This window comes from Pundamilia nyererei, unplaced genomic scaffold, assembly GCF_000239375.1.
Source record: "Pundamilia nyererei isolate P.nyererei 1_Seehausen unplaced genomic scaffold, PunNye1.0 scaffold01144, whole genome shotgun sequence".
Lineage (NCBI taxonomy): Eukaryota > Metazoa > Chordata > Actinopteri > Cichliformes > Cichlidae > Pundamilia > Pundamilia nyererei.
The window spans coordinates 1-18,589 of record NW_005188545.1 but is presented as its reverse complement, the minus strand read 5'-3'; the positions used below and the strand labels follow the sequence as shown (position 1 = coordinate 18,589).

General features: G+C 37.1%; 2 protein-coding genes across 2 annotated transcripts; one reads left to right on the top strand and one right to left on the bottom strand.

Annotated features, from left to right (window-relative positions):
• Positions 1-1,913: 1,913 nt before the first annotated feature.
• Positions 1,914-13,201, top strand: slc12a4 (solute carrier family 12 member 4). The gene is made up of 24 exons (XM_005755290.2): positions 1,914-2,009; positions 3,039-3,136; positions 3,226-3,357; positions 3,717-3,863; positions 4,239-4,293; positions 4,516-4,646; positions 4,807-5,048; positions 5,323-5,537; positions 5,801-5,965; positions 6,323-6,421; positions 6,544-6,601; positions 6,734-6,908; positions 7,233-7,351; positions 7,564-7,662; positions 7,810-7,929; positions 8,118-8,222; positions 9,116-9,284; positions 9,972-10,167; positions 10,440-10,609; positions 10,879-11,010; positions 11,349-11,456; positions 11,581-11,768; positions 11,940-12,073; positions 12,179-13,201. The coding sequence occupies exons 1-24, from the start codon at positions 1,964-1,966 to the stop codon at positions 12,268-12,270; spliced, it is 3,195 nt and encodes a 1,064-aa protein (XP_005755347.1). The 5' UTR covers positions 1,914-1,963; the 3' UTR covers positions 12,271-13,201.
• Positions 13,202-13,818: 617 nt separating this feature from the next.
• Positions 13,819-18,581, bottom strand: LOC102205897 (dipeptidase 2-like). The gene is made up of 7 exons (XM_005755289.1): positions 18,449-18,581; positions 17,912-17,981; positions 17,087-17,263; positions 16,001-16,085; positions 15,848-15,923; positions 14,703-14,838; positions 13,819-14,593 (listed from the first exon to the last, which is right to left on the bottom strand). Exons 1-7 carry the CDS (start codon positions 18,505-18,507, stop codon positions 14,390-14,392), a joined length of 807 nt encoding a protein of 268 aa, XP_005755346.1. The 5' UTR covers positions 18,508-18,581; the 3' UTR covers positions 13,819-14,389.
• Between the last annotated feature and the right edge of the window lie 8 nt (positions 18,582-18,589).

Sequence of the window (18,589 nt, the reverse complement as noted above, 5' to 3'; positions counted from 1 at the left end):
CCCTGTGCAGCAGCCCATTTGTGTCCACCAGGGGGTGGTGTTTAGTCATTTTCGAATTAGACTTTCTGTTCAACCCTTTCTGTATTATTTAGACCAGCTTGGTTGACTTTAATTGTTTGCTAATTGTAATTTCTGTTATTTTACAGAACCACACACACATATATATACATATACTCAAACGAATTCACTTCTGGAGATGTTTGGATTAAAGGAACCCTAATTCTCATTGCTGTGGACCCTCTCTTTCATCATATAAGTCACCTGTGCCTTCTGACCGAGGATAGGAAAATCCTGCTGTAATTTGCCAGTTTATTAAGCACACACATGTCCAGTTCATTGTGTTTGAAATGAGCTAAATTGTTAAAGTGGAAGTAGCCAGATAGTTTCTGTTGTTTTGGAAATCTCTACATGGATATCACCATTGTCAGTCATATAACATAGTATGATTTTCAAATGAATACAATTATACGTTAGTCAAATGCTTCTAACTGGATGTTCTTAACATGCAAAACACACCATATGCTGACTTTTTCAAACATTAGAGCCACCATCACTTTCAGTCGCCACAATTTTCACACAAACTGTCATCGCTGAAATAATGAGTTAAAGTACTTAAGATTGTTTAAAACAATTTTGCAATGGGATCATATTAGCTGTGAAGCCTCTAGCTAGTAGTATACTAATATTATACCGTACCAATGAGATGCACTACATCTATCTTGGAACTCAGCCTTCATTGTTGTCTGAACTACAGATGTCTAAAATTTTTGGAGTGGTTGTAACAGTGTTGTACCGACTGCCCCGTGATGGCTTTTCTATAGTGGAACTCAGAACGTCAAAACTGTATCAGCTTTGCTATCACTGCTGGTAAATAGATTTGTTGTTGTTTTTTATCTATTTACACATTTTTTCGTAGATAGATAGATAAATAGATAGTTGACTTTTATATATTTTTACTTCTATAAACTGTGTTATTCCCACAGTGAAGTTTTAAATCTTCTAGCTGTAGCTGTGAGCTGTTTTGCAGGGAGCACAGATGACAAGTTAGCACATGCAGTAAAGCCTCTGCTGCTCTGTGCTCACAGCAGGACTACAGTTTGCCTTCATAACAGGCCAGTTAATCTTTAATCTTTTAGATTAGACATTTAATGTGAGGTTATTAACAAGAAACCCCTTCTGTCTCCTTGGCTCATTGTTAAAGTCAGATTTATGTTGCCTGCCCAAAAAGGAAAGAGTTGCACGCTTAACTATTTGATGTTTTAGCTCTTTGGTTATTATGCAGAGCATTCAGCATGGCCGAGTCACAGTTCTTGCCAGGAAGCAACTGAACATCTCATGGCAAACCAAACATCAAGACAACACTAGATGGCAGTATTGAGATAGTTTTTTTTTTTCCCTCTTATTGCCCCCTAGTCATCCTTGCATTCCAGCTATAGATAGGGGTTTCACGTGAATTTGGCCTTAAACTTCAAAGATCAAGGTTTCTTTTGTAAAGAGAAATGTCAGGTTTCATATTATATCTTGTTACTGAGAATTTGCAATGGATGGTTTTCAATAATAGGTTTTTGCATGTATGCTTATCTTTTATATTGTGTTGCTTTTTGCTGCAGCCTGGGAGCACCGAAATGTGATTTTGCATACAGATATATCCAGAATGATCATGAGCACAATTTAGAAATGCAGAAAATATAAGACTGCTCTTTAAGGTGATACCGTGAATCCAACCCAGCCTTTATATTCCTGTGAGAAGGCTTGTGTCTTACATATGTGTGTATGTGGTGTGTATGAGTCAGTAAATTATCCCTGTTTTCTCCACTCCCCACCTCTTACCCCTCCTCACTGTACGCCATGTGTTAGATTAGGCCCCTGAATGAGTATTCACCCTGGGTGACCGAGTGTCCTGGATAGCAGAACATAGCATACGCTGCTGCACACTGCACAAACAGTGCATAAGTGCATAAGTATGCTCGCTGATAGCGCTGTTAGCAGCAGTGGGACGCAGAACACAGGTGAGTAAGGACCAGCATGGAAGTTCAGCCAACTCACTTGCTGGTATTTTCTGCACAGTTGAGAATACTTTTCTATTTCATGTCCACTTGGTACATTAGCTGGGTTTTTGTTGCAGGATTCATTTGGGTTTTAAGATGCCGCCGTTAAAGTTTACATGCTCCAATAATCCAAGGTTAGGTAATTTCTAGGTAATGAGATGTGTTTATGCCTATGAGTGTGAATGTGTGTGTGTGATAAAGTTAACAGAGCTGCTTTGCGTGCAGTAATTGCCCCAGGCGCTGTGCTTGTCTCTGTTTGATTCTCTTCCTCAAACGCAAACATTAATGAGAGTGAAACTAATTATAATCCTATTTATCACCTGGTCTTGTGCTGCTTTTGGCCTTTCATTGCAATTTTGCTGAATGAATTGTCTTTCTAAAGATTACTGCTTCGTGAACGCTGTTAAGATGTTTCAATTAAAATTAGCAGTGACAGTTAAATGCGAAGAAGAATTGCTATGGAATAAAAAAAATTGAATTACTATTTGTTTCTTTTTGTTTTCATTTTTTGCTCCTGTACAAGCAATATTGTTGATAATGTTTTTCCTCTGTAATAATGTCACATATTTTATATAGTTCAGATAATTATTAATCAAAAAAATCCATCAGGTGTTCTTTCTTTGAAGTGTTGATGTCTGTTTTGGTGTAAATCCATCGATGACTTTTTATGGGATTTGAGACTCACTGAGCCATTGTCTTTTGTCCATTTTACATATAGCTTTCATTTATTTTTTGTTAAAGAAGTGCTCGACTTTACCATCACAAGATGCTGTAATGATGCTACAATATTGTTTCAGCCTTTACAAACATTTTGGGAACCATACCTCATATTAGTGAATCAGTCATTAGCTTTGCTTATGTAAATGAGAATAATGTTTGCCATATTTACTGTCCAGAAAAACATTTGGTAGGCCTAAACTAAACTGCTGGTTTTCCACATCTTTGTTTTCATTATGTTTTTATTTACTTTTCTATCCCTTTCTCTAACAGGACATGGCAACCATAAAGAAGACAGTCCGTTCCTTAACAGTTCTGATGCTGCTAGCAAGAAGAATGACTTCTATGACAGGAACCTGGCATTGTTTGAGGTTTATTATTTTTACTGTGCAGAATTTCTATCAGATTATAGATTAAAATCAATCTGCTGAGATTAACTTCATGTCCTGTCTTCTTTCAGGAAGAGCTGGACATCCGGCCGAAGGTTTCCTCTCTGCTCAGTCGCTTGGTCAACTACACCAACATCACCCAGGGCGCCAAAGAGCATGAAGAGGAGGAGAGTGCTGAGGCGTCACGTAGGAAGACCCCCAAGGTCAGTAGTCTGGGCACAGCAAGGGAACACTGTGCTTCACTGTTTTAAAAATCCGTACACTCTGTCTTTTGAGGTTTGGAAACATTATACTCCACTGGTGGCTCTCTCCCTGCCACTTTGTCCATGTTATTAAGGCTTGCTGATTGATTGCTAATGCCTTTCTACACTCTGCATTTAGACTGTGGCTGTGTAAGACCTGGATACATGCAACGAGCTGATAACATGATTGAATGACCTTTAAAAAGTACATCAATCAATACTAATGATCAATACACTTGTTTCCTGAAATGTCATGCTCAATACTCTTTTCTCTCTCTCTCTCTCTCTCTCTCTCTCCCTCCCTCCCCCCCACCTCTCAGTCTCCCAACATGGGCACTCTGATGGGAGTCTACTTACCGTGTCTCCAGAACATCTTTGGTGTTATTCTCTTTCTCCGACTGACATGGATTGTCGGGATGGCTGGCATCGTACAGTCCCTCTTGATTGTCCTTATGTGCTGTTCATGTGTTAGTATGCACAAGCACACTATACCCAGATATACACACAAAATAAAACCTGCTTAGTTCTCCGACCAGTGTGGGACATTAGCCAATGTTTTGTTGCTAAACCAGTCAATCAAATTCAAATGTTGGATTACGTAAAACTGCAGCAATTATTCAAAACTAAACAGTTTTTTTCTGCTCACCATGCCCCCACTGTCTTGTCTCAACAAATACTGTGCATGTTCTAAGTTACATATTCTGATCCTTGTAGGACTAGATGAATACCAAGACTTTTCTTTAGCTATCAGTTAGATCTGCAGATGTTAACATTATACCCAAGAAAGAGAAGTTGCCGTGGTGTCTGCATATGTTTATTTTCTTTTCTCTTTTGTTTTTTAGACTATGCTGACAGCCATATCTATGAGTGCCATTGCTACTAATGGAGTTGTTCCAGGTAACACTTAGAACATCTTTATTCTCTTCAGTTCAGTGTAAAGGTTTCTTTAATTTTATTCTATATTATTTTTTATCCGTTTTAAATATGTGTAGATTATTTTGCCAGTTACTTAAAATTGCACATTGGCATTTGCTATATAATCTGCTGGGTGCTCAAAAAAGAAAAAGAAAATGAGAGAAATCTCCAGTGAAGTTTTGTGTTGATGTCTTTTGTGTATAGCTGGGGGAGCTTACTTCATGATCTCACGCTCACTTGGTCCTGAATTTGGAGGAGCTGTGGGGCTGTGTTTCTACTTGGGCACTACCTTTGCTTCTGCCATGTACATACTGGGGGCCATCGAAATCTTCTTGGTCAGTTTGCCAAAATGATATTCTCCTGTTGCATTCAAGCTCACATTTGTATAGTAAAATATAGTTCTAGATATGGTTTATTAGTTGCATACTATGGGTTTTATACTGTATAGGGTTTATATCCTGCTATGATTTTTATTGTATTTGTTTTCCTTTCTAGAAATATCTGGTTCCCCAGGCAGCCATCTTTCATGACACGGAGCCCCATAGGAGTGACAGTGCCATGCTGAACAACATGAGAGTTTATGGCTCTTTATGCCTCAGCCTGATGGCTGTGGTCGTTTTTGTAGGAGTCAAATATGTCAACAAGTTGGCCTCTCTTTTTCTGGCCTGTGTGATTATCTCAATTGTCGCGATTTATGCTGGGGCAATCAAATCTGTGACTCATCCACCCGAATTCCCGTAAGTCATAGTAAAATAAACATGTCTTAACAAAACATGGTGAGAAATATGGTTTTGTTTTTAATGTTTTTTTTTTTTCTAAAATAGAAAAACTAGTTAAATGCCTAAACAGGCTTATTGAAGTCAATTTGAGGTAATCATTCCTAAAAAAAAGAAATGGTGACCAAATTAGTATGAGTTTAATAGATGGTTATACTAATGCCGCTGATATGTTTTATGTTATACTGATGTGTAACGTTGATATTTTCATCTTTTGTCCATGTTCTTGTTGTAGGATCTGCATGTTGGGCAACAGGACTTTGGTCAGAGATCGCTTCGACGTCTGTGCTAAAACTATAATAAAGGGCAACATCACAGCGCCCAGTCAGCTGTGGGATAAGTTTTGCCTACCAGGGAACATGAGCAGTGCTCATTGTGATGACTACTTTATCCAGAACAATGTGACAGAGATACAGGGCATCCCTGGACTTGGCAGTGGAATTATTAGAGGTAAAAACTGACAAGGTATTAGTATTTGGTATTCTGCATTTTAAGAGTAGGCTGCCCTTGAGGTGGCATGAAGCATACAAGTTAGTAGAAAACAAGCTGCCCTAGTGTTTTCTTAATGTAATCTCATGTAGTCTTACGTTGCAAAGAGATAAATGTGATATCAGGAAGTTTTCTTTTCAATGGCAGTGAGGCGTTGAAGTTCATGAAAGTCCAATTTTAAGTTCTGTCTAAACATCAAATCTATCTTTTTTTTCATCCTATAGACAACATGTGGGGAAACTACCTAGAGAAAGGAGAGCTCTTGGAGAAGGCGGGGCTACAGTCTGTGAATGCCCATGGGGCTCTGGAGAACTTTGGCATGTATGTCTCAGCAGATATTGCTACATCATTCACACTTCTGGTGGGGATCTTCTTTCCATCTGCCACAGGTAGGACAGTATGATAAAGCTGACAATCTAACTTTAAGAATGAGATATACAGCTTTTATGACACTAACGTCAGCCTACTGGAAAGGTAGAAACCCATTTTTAAACATTACATTCGTCAAACATGACATGGTTGTGACAATAGCTTGAGTGTGCGATTATATGAAAGTTCTTTAGAGTTTAAAGCATTAATATGCATTTAGTAATTTTATGCTACCTTTCATGTTCTCGTTTCTAAAGTAACACATGAACAGTCAAATTGTGTGGAGATGGCACAATGCTCCCTACAGACGGTAGGGGGCATTGTTTAACAGTTTTAAAATTTGTGTTGTTTTTATCTGTGGTCCATTCCTATTGCAGGTATCATGGCAGGCTCCAACAGATCTGGTGATCTCAAAGATGCTCAGAAGTCTATCCCTGTGGGAACTATCTTAGCCATTACCACCACTTCACTTGTTTGTATCCTCACTTCTGGCGAATACAAACTCACAATGTTTATTTTTGCAATTTAAAGTTGACTGAAAAGCAGGTATGCAATGCACATTGGTTTTACTTCGAGATCCTTAACTTATGGTAATCAGATTTTAGTTCTGTGGTCCTGTTTGGCTCATGCATTGAAGGAGTAGTCCTTAGGGACAAGTAAGTTTATTTTTGCAATTATAATGACTTTACTATTACAACACTTACTGTAAATGGTAAGGTTTCACAATTGGAAATAAATAAATATACATATAGTAGTTAGATATTTATTCAATCAGCTTGTACTTGCAGGTTTGGGGATGCAGTTAAAAAAAATTTGGTGGTGGGAACTCTTGCCTGGCCATCTCCATGGGTCATTGTTATTGGCTCCTTCTTCTCTACTGTTGGAGCAGGCCTGCAGTCTCTCACAGGAGCTCCACGACTTCTACAAGCCATTGCAAAGGACAACATCATTCCCTTCCTGAGGGTAGGACAGCACAGCTTTGATGTGGTTCAACAGCTATTTCTGTAGGGGAAAAACATTAAAGCAACTCTGCAAAACAGAAATAGCCTCTGTACATATACAGTATAATAAAAAATGGGTTAATCCAATTTTCATTTTTTTCCTTCTTTTGGGGTTTTTGTTTTGTTTTCCCCCTGAAATATTTGAATAATTGCGGTAACTTCCCAATACTTATTTGCATCAGGTAATATCTTATTTACAGGATTGTTTGAATATAAAACAGTATGAAGCACGAAGACATTTGCATTGCTTTATGCGAACTATTTTAATTTTTTATTTTTTTTTTAGGTGTTTGGTCATGGTAAGACAAATGGGGAGCCTACGTGGGCACTGCTGCTGACTGGGCTTATCGCTGAGCTGGGGATCCTTATTGCCTCTCTGGACATGGTGGCTCCTATCCTTTCCATGTAAGCTCACATATATGATATTATGTATTGTAAAATATTGAGCATATATTCCACAAACAGGCCTTTCTCTTTCATCAGAGCCATCAAATATATCTTTTGTCTTTTTGTTAAAATCTTTTATCACTTTACTTATCTCAGGCATCAAATTTCCTCTCTGTGGTGCGCTACTATATTATCTACTTTACATGTTTTATTTTGTGCCCTTTTAACAGGTTCTTCTTGATGTGCTATCTCTTTGTGAACTTAGCCTGTGCAGTGCAAACTCTTTTACGCACACCAAACTGGAGGCCAAGGTTCAAATATTACCACTGGTAAGTAAATGTGTTGTATATTTATGTTTTATGATGAATTTTACTAGTTTTGCACCCTTTATAGTTTTATTGGTGACACATGAGAACCAGTGGCACCTACGTTATCATGCAAAAAATAATTTCAGCTTTTATGTATCGTACTAACAGGGCTCTGTCATTCCTGGGCATGAGTATGTGCCTTGCTCTGATGTTCATCTCTTCCTGGTACTATGCCATTGTGGCCATGGGCATTGCTGGGATGATCTATAAGTACATTGAGTACCAGGGGTACGTCTGGAATTCACTTTACACTGTTTTGATGTTCCTATCCTACAACTATAAATTTTCATGTGGTTTGTTGTGGTGGTTGTTTTTCCATGTGACCTTTGCATATAAGTAGTAAATATCATTTGACAACTAATTATTTCATCTGTCTTGCATTACTATGACTTTTTTCCTCTCTTAAACAAAAACAGAGCAGAGAAGGAGTGGGGAGATGGCATAAGAGGACTCTCTCTTAGCGCTGCACGCTATGCCCTACTAAGACTAGAGGCTGGACCACCACACACAAAGAACTGGAGGTATAGCTACACTTCAACACCAGCGTTGACTGTTTCTCTTTAGATACGAACATTTGGATCCCATTTTCGAGGAACATGCTGCATGCTGGGACATAAAAGTTTCCACATGTGTGTTTATGAGAAGAATGTACACACAATAAACAAAGCAGCATCCAACATCCTGCAATCTACTGACCACAAGCAAATAGCTGACATTGGTACTGGTTCCTTGTAACAGCACAACACATTCATTGAGTATTATGTTTAAAGTATATGCACAACCAATGTTATAGAAGTTTTGGTCAGAGTTTTTTTTTTCCTTGTTTTTAGTTGATAGCGTGACTGCTTGGCAGTTTCAGTAAGTTAGCTTGCCACACTGATATTGCCACACTAAGTCTGAACTTCCTGTCACAATGAAAGAGAAAAAAAAAGTCACTATCTGCAGAAAACAATTCAATCAAGGCAATAGTTAGATTAAATGTAAAGATGATAGCCTAATAAGCAAAATCAAAAATATCTAGGTAACTGGGCAAACTTTTGGTATTCACGTAATACTTTGAATAATTCTGGTCAATGTGGAAATCAGTCCTAAGACTTCAGCATTTCGATAGGACCTAATTTATACTGAAACAAATATGATATGGGTCTGAAATAACTGGAACACTGGTGTTTCAGTAGTTAAACAAAAATCCTACAGTTTGTAATTAATAAGCACAAAGTCACAGCCCACTCTTTCATCATTCCTTGTTTATGGTGAGTCATAGTTCATTGTCATGAGCGTATTCGTGAGATGTCCTTATTTTGGTCAGAGTTGCAGCACTGAATTAGAATTTCTCCATTTGCTATTTACTACTTTGTACATTGCAAATGGAGAGGATGCATTCTCATATAATCTATGACTTTCCGCATTGCAGACCTCAACTGTTGGTGCTGTTGAAACTAGATGAGGACCTCCATGTAAAATATCCCCGACTGCTCACCTTTGCCTCGCAGCTGAAAGCAGGAAAAGGCTTGACCATTGTGGGCTCTGTTATCCACGGTAACTTCCTGGACAGCTATGGAGAAATGCAGGCAGCTGAGCAGGTAGACGCGTGAAAGGGATGCATGGAGCACTCTATTGTTTTCTATTATACTGTGCTGCTGAGAAAGCGGCTGATTGTTACAAATGAACACCCTTTGTAATTTGAAAAACACAATGAAGCATAGAAATGCTTCAGCGTGAATTGTGAAATTTATGTCACATTTCTTCAGCGGTGATTGCTTTATCATTATTTTTTAATGCCTTTGTGATGTTATTCAAAGGGTATGGCAGCAAACTGCTTGTTGTTAGCGGTCTAACGACCAATGAGCCATTTCAGACAAAATAAGGGGCAGTGCTGTAAGATTTTTCCTAATGTGATATGACTGGTATGACTCCCCCAGAGAATATAACAACAGAACCAGGTTTTCTGTTGGCTATGTTGCAAGAAAATACTGAAACCGCTCATCTTCTGTTCACTAAATGCTGAGGTTATTCATATATTTTTCATTAGGATGGATACTGTGGATACTGAGCAGGGAGGCAAACACATGCATTTAATTTATCTGATGAATAGCTTCATTATCATTCTCTGTCATCTGTGATTCCATTTCTATAACTAATTATCTATTTTCTTCAGTGATTATTATGTAGGTCTACTATGTGTAGTTTACCAATGTAAAACTTATATATATATATTTTTTTATAAAGAACTACTATTCAGTCTTTCCACATATTTCTTCCCCTCCCAGGCTATCAAGAATATGATGGAAATTGAACGGGTCAAAGGCTTCTGCCAGGTTGTGGTTGCATATAAGGTACGGGAGGGCATTGTCCATTTGATCCAGTCATGTGGTCTGGGTGGTATGAAGCACAACACTGTCGTAATGGGATGGCCATATGGCTGGAGACAGAGTGAGGATCCTCGAGCCTGGAAGACTTTTATAAGTAAGAATCTTAAGAAAATGAAACCTCACAAATTCAGCGGGGTCCCCAGTGATGGCTGCTTGCCCAGATTATGTTTTAGACAATCTACAAACCTCTATAATAAAGCTAGTCTAACTTGTAAATATACCTTGTGGATGCTTAACCATGGGTTTCAGTTGGATTGATATATCTAGTCAGCCACTCATTTGTTTGCATTATCTGTATCCAGTATACTTTTTACACTATGTGATTTGTGTAAATATCTTAGCCTGCACATTTTCATCCAAACCCAGACACGGTTCGCTGCACGACAGCTGCACAGCTGGCCCTGATGGTGCCCAAAAATGTGTCCTTCTATCCAAGCAACCATGAACGTTTCACAGATGGCAACATTGATGTGTGGTGGATTGTCCATGATGGGGGGATGTTAATGCTGCTGCCTTTCTTGCTTAAACAGCATAAGGTGAGATGAAAGTATTACATATATGTGAGGGTTTTTTTTTTTTTTAATTCATGTTAATTCTGAGCTTAAATGTTTCACTTTTCATCAAAAACACGATTTAATAATAATCTGCTTAAATAACTCCTTTTCTTTAACCCGCCTTTGTTAAGTTTGACTTTATATGCTGTTTTAGGAATTGTCTTTAAAACTGAGGTTTCTTTTTTTTAATCATTTATTTATTGCACAGTGTATTATCGTTGTGATATTTCAAGACTTTATTTGTAATTTAGGTCTGGAGGAAGTGCAAGATGCGCATCTTTACTGTAGCCCAGATGGATGACAATAGCATCCAGATGAAGAAAGATCTGGCCACTTTTCTTTATCAGCTGAGAATAGAAGCTGAGGTGGAAGTGGTGGAGATGGTGAGTCCCACTTATACAACTAATTTTGAAAAAAAAGAAAAGGAATTCTTATGCTTTGGATTAAAAAAAGATGTTAGTGACTTGGTCATTTAACAAAAAATCTCAAACCAGTCGTGTATGACGTCAGGTTAAACTGAAAACATCAAGTTCGTTGCTTACTATAAGGCTCCACCAACCTGTACGTGAAGAAAAATGAAAAGCTGGAACAAACTAGTGCTTAACTTAATATTTCAGATAACAGAACACCGTGAATGAATTCGTTTGCACTTCCAAACTCCCTATGTTTCATTTACTATAACCATTAACATTACTCCCCCGCTCCCCAAATGTCATTCCAGCATGATAGTGACATTTCAGCATACACCTATGAACGAACATTAATGATGGAGCAGAGGTCCCAAATGCTGAGGCAAATGAGGCTTTCCAGTGCAGAAAGACAGCGAGAGGTAGGGTTGTTTTGAACCTTGTTAAACTCCGGAAAGTTATATTTGTGAAATATATGCATTTTTCGAGTTTAAGCTTAATAGAGTGACAAAATAAAACCTCATTTGACTCCTATGGAATCCCAAGGCTCAGCTTGTTAAAGACAGACACTCCTTGGTGCGTATGGGGAGTCTGTACTCAGATGAAGAAGAGGAGATTGTGGAAGCTCCTCCAGAGAAGCTTCAGATGACATGGACTCGAGAGAAGTGTGAGGCTGAGAGGAGGAACAAAAACAATGCACCTGAGAACTTTAGAGAGCTCATAAGCCTCAAACCGTGAGTCCGACTAAGTCAGATTAAGCTTCAGCTTCTTCTGGAATGATTAAACCATTTTACTTTTAACCACTAAAAGCACGCACGTTGAAAATTTATCTATTACTTCTCTGTGTGTCTGAGTGAAAACCTTTTAGAGGCACAAATCAAACTATCTCCATTGCTACATTCCAGGGATCAGTCCAATGTGCGGAGAATGCATACAGCTGTGAAGCTGAACGAAGTAATAGTAAACAGATCCCATGATGCTCGATTAGTACTGCTCAACATGCCAGGACCACCCCGAAACACAGACGGAGATGAGAACTGTATCCTTTGCCACTGAAATTAAAAATGCTGTTTTGGGTTGTAGTGTGTATACAGAATGTATAGGTTTTTGTCTAATTGGTATAGTTTCTTTAACGGTACCTCAGACATGGAGTTTCTGGAGGTGCTGACTGAAGGTTTGGAAAGGGTGCTTCTGGTGAGAGGTGGAGGGCGGGAAGTTATTACTATCTACTCATGACTAAATAAGAGCTGCTATACGAGGGCACTGACCTCATCAGAATAAATTCCACCTCTGCTCAAAAGGTGGCAACCAATTTGCCTGCAGACAATTATGCGTAGATGCATAAATTTGATATTTTTTTTATGGACTTTTGATTATAAAAAGAGGTTCATTCTATTCTTGTAGAATATTGGGACACTTTTGAATACATATCATCCTGTTTGTTCATTCTTTTATAAATGAAAGCTGTCATTTATGCTCTTTTATTTCAAAACTTGTCAGAAACAAACTTTTGGGAATTTGTTCTTATTTTTTTAAGGTACGGATTCTGTACCTCTTGTACATGATATTAAAGCTATATTTGGCAATTTGATAGGCAGGATTGTACCGAGTATTACACATTTTGTTAGAACAGTATTAATAGGATGCCAGATTATTATTCTGAAACAATTCTCTGATTATTTTAGGGAAACACAAATATTTATTTATTTATTTTCTAAACATTTCCCCGATGAGAATAAAGAAAATGTTACTGTGGGTATCGAACAAAGCGATGGATATTTTGTGTGTTGTACAGGTGGCTTACAATCTAGATTGTAAATCTGGATGATGGACATTATAAAGGAAGATTTTTAAAAAGAGTAAGAATTTGTATTTTTTTAAGATATGAGTCAAAGTGTTCATGAACATGACCTTTAAACTGTTGCATGTATACTGATAAGCTTACATGTTTATAAAAAATATGCTTTAATTTAAAGTTGGAATCCTTATGGTTTAATTTTATTTTTTTTTTAAACCTACTCATATTATTTACAGTTGACCTTTTCTTTAACTGCCACTCTAAATCCATTCTATAAAACAATGGCTATCTGTATCAAATCTATACCTATTAGTGTGGAAGTCTTCTTTTTTTGCACTGAATTGTAATTTTCAGACTATACACACACACACACACACACACACACACACACACACACACACACACACACACACACACACACACACACACACTATTTTGTAGCTTCTAATAGTTTATATTACCACAGGCATCACTAATTCAACTAAGACTGAAACTCTACAAGGATTGCATCTTTAAATTAATCTAATCTAGAATCTGAATATGTTTTTAGACTTTGTTTTGTGTTTGTTTTACCTGAGAAACTGAAGATAATCAGTATTTTAGATCAGGGTGTAGTGTCTGGAACGACTATATTTTTTGTGTTGACTAAATAGTTTTTTTAAAGGCAAGGGTGTGTCTTATGGAAAGTATGACAAGTGTGCAACTATTAAACACTCAATGTCAGAACAGCATTCCTGGTTCAAATTTATTTACGCTATTTAAACCATTGTTAATTGCAGCAAACTAAATATGTATTTTTTGTTTTTATTTCTCTTTTTTTTGGTTACTGTATTTCTGGCACAGTCCACTACTTCAATAGGAACTTTAATAGAGTCGTATTTTATTTCATTCATAACTGTAGGTTTTTAAGAAGCAATAAAACTACCAAGTCAAATCCTATGATTACACGAAGATCAACATCACCACCTCAAGTGAGCACACCAAAGCAGATATTTATCAAATTTATTGCCATTGGGTTGTGAGCAACAAGGCTACATGAATGACGTAAAACCATAATATTGTCTTATGCTATGAGAGTAAATAGAACAAATATTTGCTTTGAAACTGATATTCTGTACAACTTTGTTAAAGTGCTTGAAGCATTATAAACTTAAGTAGACAACCTCAGCTTCTAAGCTGTTTCCTAGTCAATCCTAGATACAAAGTATAATCTCTAAAGTTATATTTATCAAGTTTATCATTCTATTATATTTCGTAATCTTCTATGGACATCATGAAAAAAATGTTCTGCCAACTAAATAACAAAATAAATAGTGAATTAAAAAAAAAAAGATAAAACCAAGAGGTCTCTTTCAGACATCTTCTGAATTTTTAATTAATCGATTAACGTATGTACAGGAGTTTGCATTTTAATTATAGCAAAAATGAGGTTAGACATTAAAGTCATTAAATTCCTCCTAATCTCCACTGATGTGCAGCACTGTGACACTCCTTTCTGTGTACTCCTTTCTATACAACTTCAAAAGAATGATACGGCTGAACTGAGATTGTTAATATTCATTCAATCAAAAATATTCTGGAAAGCACCAGAACTGTGGCAAGGATTAACAGACCAGGTAATCCACCTTCTGCTCCAGAGGACTGATCTGAGGGCAGGCTTCTTGGGTCTGGACGTCTAAGGACTAGCCTGCATGGGTTGTGTGCCTCTTCAAATGGAATCTGGACCTCACTTGGTAGATTTGAACTCAACTGATCACGGACCTTGGTGAAAATAAAGGAAGGAAATAAGAGTATGCCAACATATAAAATACTTAAACTCATGAATCTTTCACCACCTATTCTCGTCATATAGATGTATTCTCTCGCTCACCCTCTCAACCTGTTCAAACACACGCAAGAAGTTATGTCGAAGGACACCAGCCAGCTCATTCTCAGTCCAGTTTCTTCTCAGCAGTTCCTGGATTAGGGCTGGGTATTTTGAGACATCTTCTAACCCATGAGGGAAGCTTTTAACCAAAATGAAAACAAAATTACTCTCAAATTATTGTTTTTAGGCGAACCATTGTAGAAACAGATCCCTCATTCTGAAAATTATGGTGTTGCTAAATACATTTAGTTTCATACCTTTGACACGTGGAATTACAAAAGTAAACACAGAAACATGATTTGTTTTATTCTCAGTTCTAATAAGATTTTGGGCTGAAGAATTCTGCAAGAAGAGCCTTGGCATCGACTCTCCAAGTCAATGGGTCAGGAAGAATTTTAACCTTTATTATATTCCTTTATTTAAAGTTTGCTGTAACAGGCTGAAACAAAAGCTCCAAAAGGCAATGAAGAAATTTGGTCACTGTTAAAGACATGGGGTATGATTCATGGCATTTTTATATTAATTGCAGTATTCAATAATGAGCTTTGTTTTCTTTTTTTCTTTTGTTTCATCACAAAACTACCTGATACTGATTGTTTAAGACAATTCCGTTTAAGAGGACTTTGCGCACTTTGCACCCAGCAGCACAACAGAGTCACTGCATCCTCTCACTGTAGGGGTTAAAAGTTCTGATTCTGATTTTCCTTAAATTTGTCACCCCTCTGTATGCATAGCAATAACCTAATATCCACCATCTTGCAGAAAATCTACCACAGCATAGCAGCCTCCATTTATGCCTATTAGAGGTATAAAGTTATTGATTTTTAACCCACTTCAGTCTGTTGACAACTGGACAGCTAAATTGCTGATATGACAAGCAAACAAAAACCACACAATTGATTTGGCTCAACAACGGCCTTTGAAATAATCTGTCTGGAGAGTGCCTCAGACAAGCGTGTTGCCTATTAGTATTAGCTTTGTTTTGTCTCAAAAGCTTTTCATTCATCATGACTATAGAATATAAAGAAGATTTAAGGTAACTTGCATGGATTTTCTGTTTGCAACATTTACCACAACAATTACAAACAAACAATTACCTGTTTAGCTAATAATTTGTGTTATCTGGTTATTGCAAATTGATTTCTTACCTTGTAGCACCTTCATAATCCCCTCCAATTCCTATCGATTCAGCTCCAATCAATTTCTTAATGTAATCAAAATGGTCTGTAAAAATAAGTGGAATAATGTATAAACTGAGATATAAGAAATACAAACACATCCATTCCAGATGGACAGCTCACCAGCCACATGAGAGATGTTAGCCTCATCTCTGCAGGAAACAAATGTGTTGTGGAGATTCACCATGATCAACCCTTGGTTCTTTTTCTGAAACAAAAACACACAGGGCCATTACCAGGCGTGGAGAAAAGGGTTAAATGCCACCAAACAGACTAAAATAATCTATGCATGTGTACACTCTACAGAAAAGTTCTTGTTTAATCATTTCATTTGCATATAGCGTAAATTATTATGTCTGGCATATCGAGATGCCACTCAGATCCCAAAAAGAAAAACAATAAGACTAGAAGTCAAGAGGGTTTTAGAACTGTTTTATCTAGTTCTTCCTGTTCAAATGATGATTTACTGAGCTTATGTGTATGAGTAATCACACAGAAAAAAAAAACATGTGGAAATATCAAATTCGTGGCTATGATAAAATGTAAGTATTGATACTATTTATTTTTCAACTTGATTAATAAATAGAAAGAAGAAAAGAATATTCTCAGTTTATAAAAAGAGCCTGAAACTACCCCGACACTGTTGACAGTAGGCTTACACACAGCTTGAATTCTTGATCATCAGCCTGTCATTAATCAGTATAAGCATTTTTTTTTTAAAGTAGAGGGAGGAAAATGACTATCATTGTTAGGGTAAACAATCTGATATTCTCATTAATAGGTCCTCACTATAGTACTTTTATTTCATCCTGTGAGATCACGTTCTGGTGCCTGTCTGTGTATGCAAGTAAAGGGGAAATGGCAAGAGCTAAAGATGGCTGAGGAAATCATGGAGAACACAGAACGACATAAAGACAGAAGAAATGCATTAAGTTGATTGTGCAAATAAAGCCTTAGGATTGAAATCAATAACTCTTAGTGGGTGAAAACTGAATAATTTCTAATGGTGGAAATCTGTTCATAAATGTTTTATGCTGTTGATACACAAAAAGTCTAACCATTACAAAAATTGTCTGACAGTTTTTCTTCTTTAGATACACACAGAAAGAGACAATTAAAATGAGCCAGTCATCAATGTGACTGATCAGACCGTTGTTTAATCAAGCGGTTAAGAAGGCAAGCAATTACTTTTAAGGTTGTATTTCTCACCAGTTCAAGTAGCAGATTGTCAGGAACATTGCGGCTGTGGTTACATATGGAGTAGGAAGAGGAATGGCTAAAAATAACCGGAGCCTTAGAGTGACTCAGAACAGCAAAGGATGTGTTCCACGAGGTGTGGGAGAGGTCCACTATCATTCCGAGTCTGTTCATCTCCTCGACTACGACCTCAAAAACACAATTAAGAACATTTTGGTGGCATCAGGAAGGAAGTCATTTATTCAGAGGAGAGGATGTTGTTACATGTAAACTATTAGAAAACACTCATGCAGATAACAATCAAGAGTGTCCCTGCACTTTGCTGTTGAGACGGAGATCTGAATGGGAAAGGAGTAATAAAGATGTTTTCTATGTTTAAATAAGCTGCCTATAATATATTACCATATTCCAGTAATACACAAGGAGTTATTAAATGAGAAAAGTCCAGTTTGGGTTAACAGAGATTCTCTTTCCACAGCTTCCTATCAGGAGAAGATTTAGTATGCACAGTATTCCCAAATTCTAATAGTAAAGAGGTTCATTTTATTTAGAAGGTTCTCAAGTTACAATAACTATACAATCTCTATTAATGCAAACATAACAACAACAATAATGCATAGTAGTTTTATAATAGTTATAATAGTTACTTAGTTAATACAGTTTTATGTCAACAACTGAATTTCTCTTATTTCTTCAATACAGTATGGAAGGACTGATATGTTTTATGCTTTCTGAAAAAGGGTCAGGCAAAACTGGCATGCACGCTGACATACTACTCTGTGGAATGTGAGATAATGAAATACAGCTGTGGCTAATGTTACTGAAACTCAGAATTACCTTCCCAAAGGATGTCAGGCTGTTATTCTCCCTCTTATATACAGGGTAAAAAGTTGAGGATGATTCAGCCCTGCATAGAAACAATATATGTATTTTAATGTCACAAGTGCTGCAAATTATTCTTCTCCTGTTTGTAATTACTTAAAATTACTTTGGGTATCTGAAGGGAACTGCTTCAGATACCCACAGCTATAGTCAATGTGAGATATCTGAGAGAGGACATATATAGGTTAATTTGCATAAAAGAAAAGGATGTCGAGGTGAAAATGTAAATATGTTTCACCTTTCTATCTTTCCTATTCTATAAACAAATACTTCTTAGATTAAATGTAGCTCAGTAGTTCCTGCTTTAAAGTTGCTATGTAGCAATAGACCATTACAGAGCCAATGCTACGTATTTGATAAAATAGAATTTCTATTCAAAACCCAATTTATTGCTTAAATGATCATTTAAGAAAAGATCGAGATATGACTTTTTAAATACAAAGTACTAGATATACTGTAAAATATATGCTGTATAAAGTCTTTTCCTATTACCAGGGTGTATTACAAGAATGCGTGAGACCCATGGAGCGGACTCCAAGCTGGTAAAACATCCGCAGGGCGGGAAGGCTGCTGTCAATAGAGTGGCCTCCTTCGATACTTATTAAACAGGCTATCTTACCCTTGTCCTTAGAA

Coding starts and splice junctions, on each gene's coding strand:
- slc12a4 (XM_005755290.2), top strand. CDS start 1,964: ATGCTCGCTGATAGCGCTGTTAGCAGCAGTGGGACGCAGAACACAG. Junction 6,909..7,232: donor ACATCATTCCCTTCCTGAGG/GTAGGACAGCAC, acceptor TTTTTTTTTTAG/GTGTTTGGTCATGGTAAGAC. Junction 10,168..10,439: donor AGCCTGGAAGACTTTTATAA/GTAAGAATCTTA, acceptor ATCCAAACCCAG/ACACGGTTCGCTGCACGACA.
- LOC102205897 (XM_005755289.1), bottom strand. CDS start 18,507: ATGTTTTACCAGCTTGGAGTCCGCTCCATGGGTCTCACGCATTCTTGT. Junction 17,982..18,448: donor CATTCTTGTAATACACCCTG/GTAATAGGAAAA, acceptor GTTTCTATGCAG/GGCTGAATCATCCTCAACTT. Junction 14,594..14,702: donor TGTTTGAACAGGTTGAGAGG/GTGAGCGAGAGA, acceptor ATTTTCACCAAG/GTCCGTGATCAGTTGAGTTC.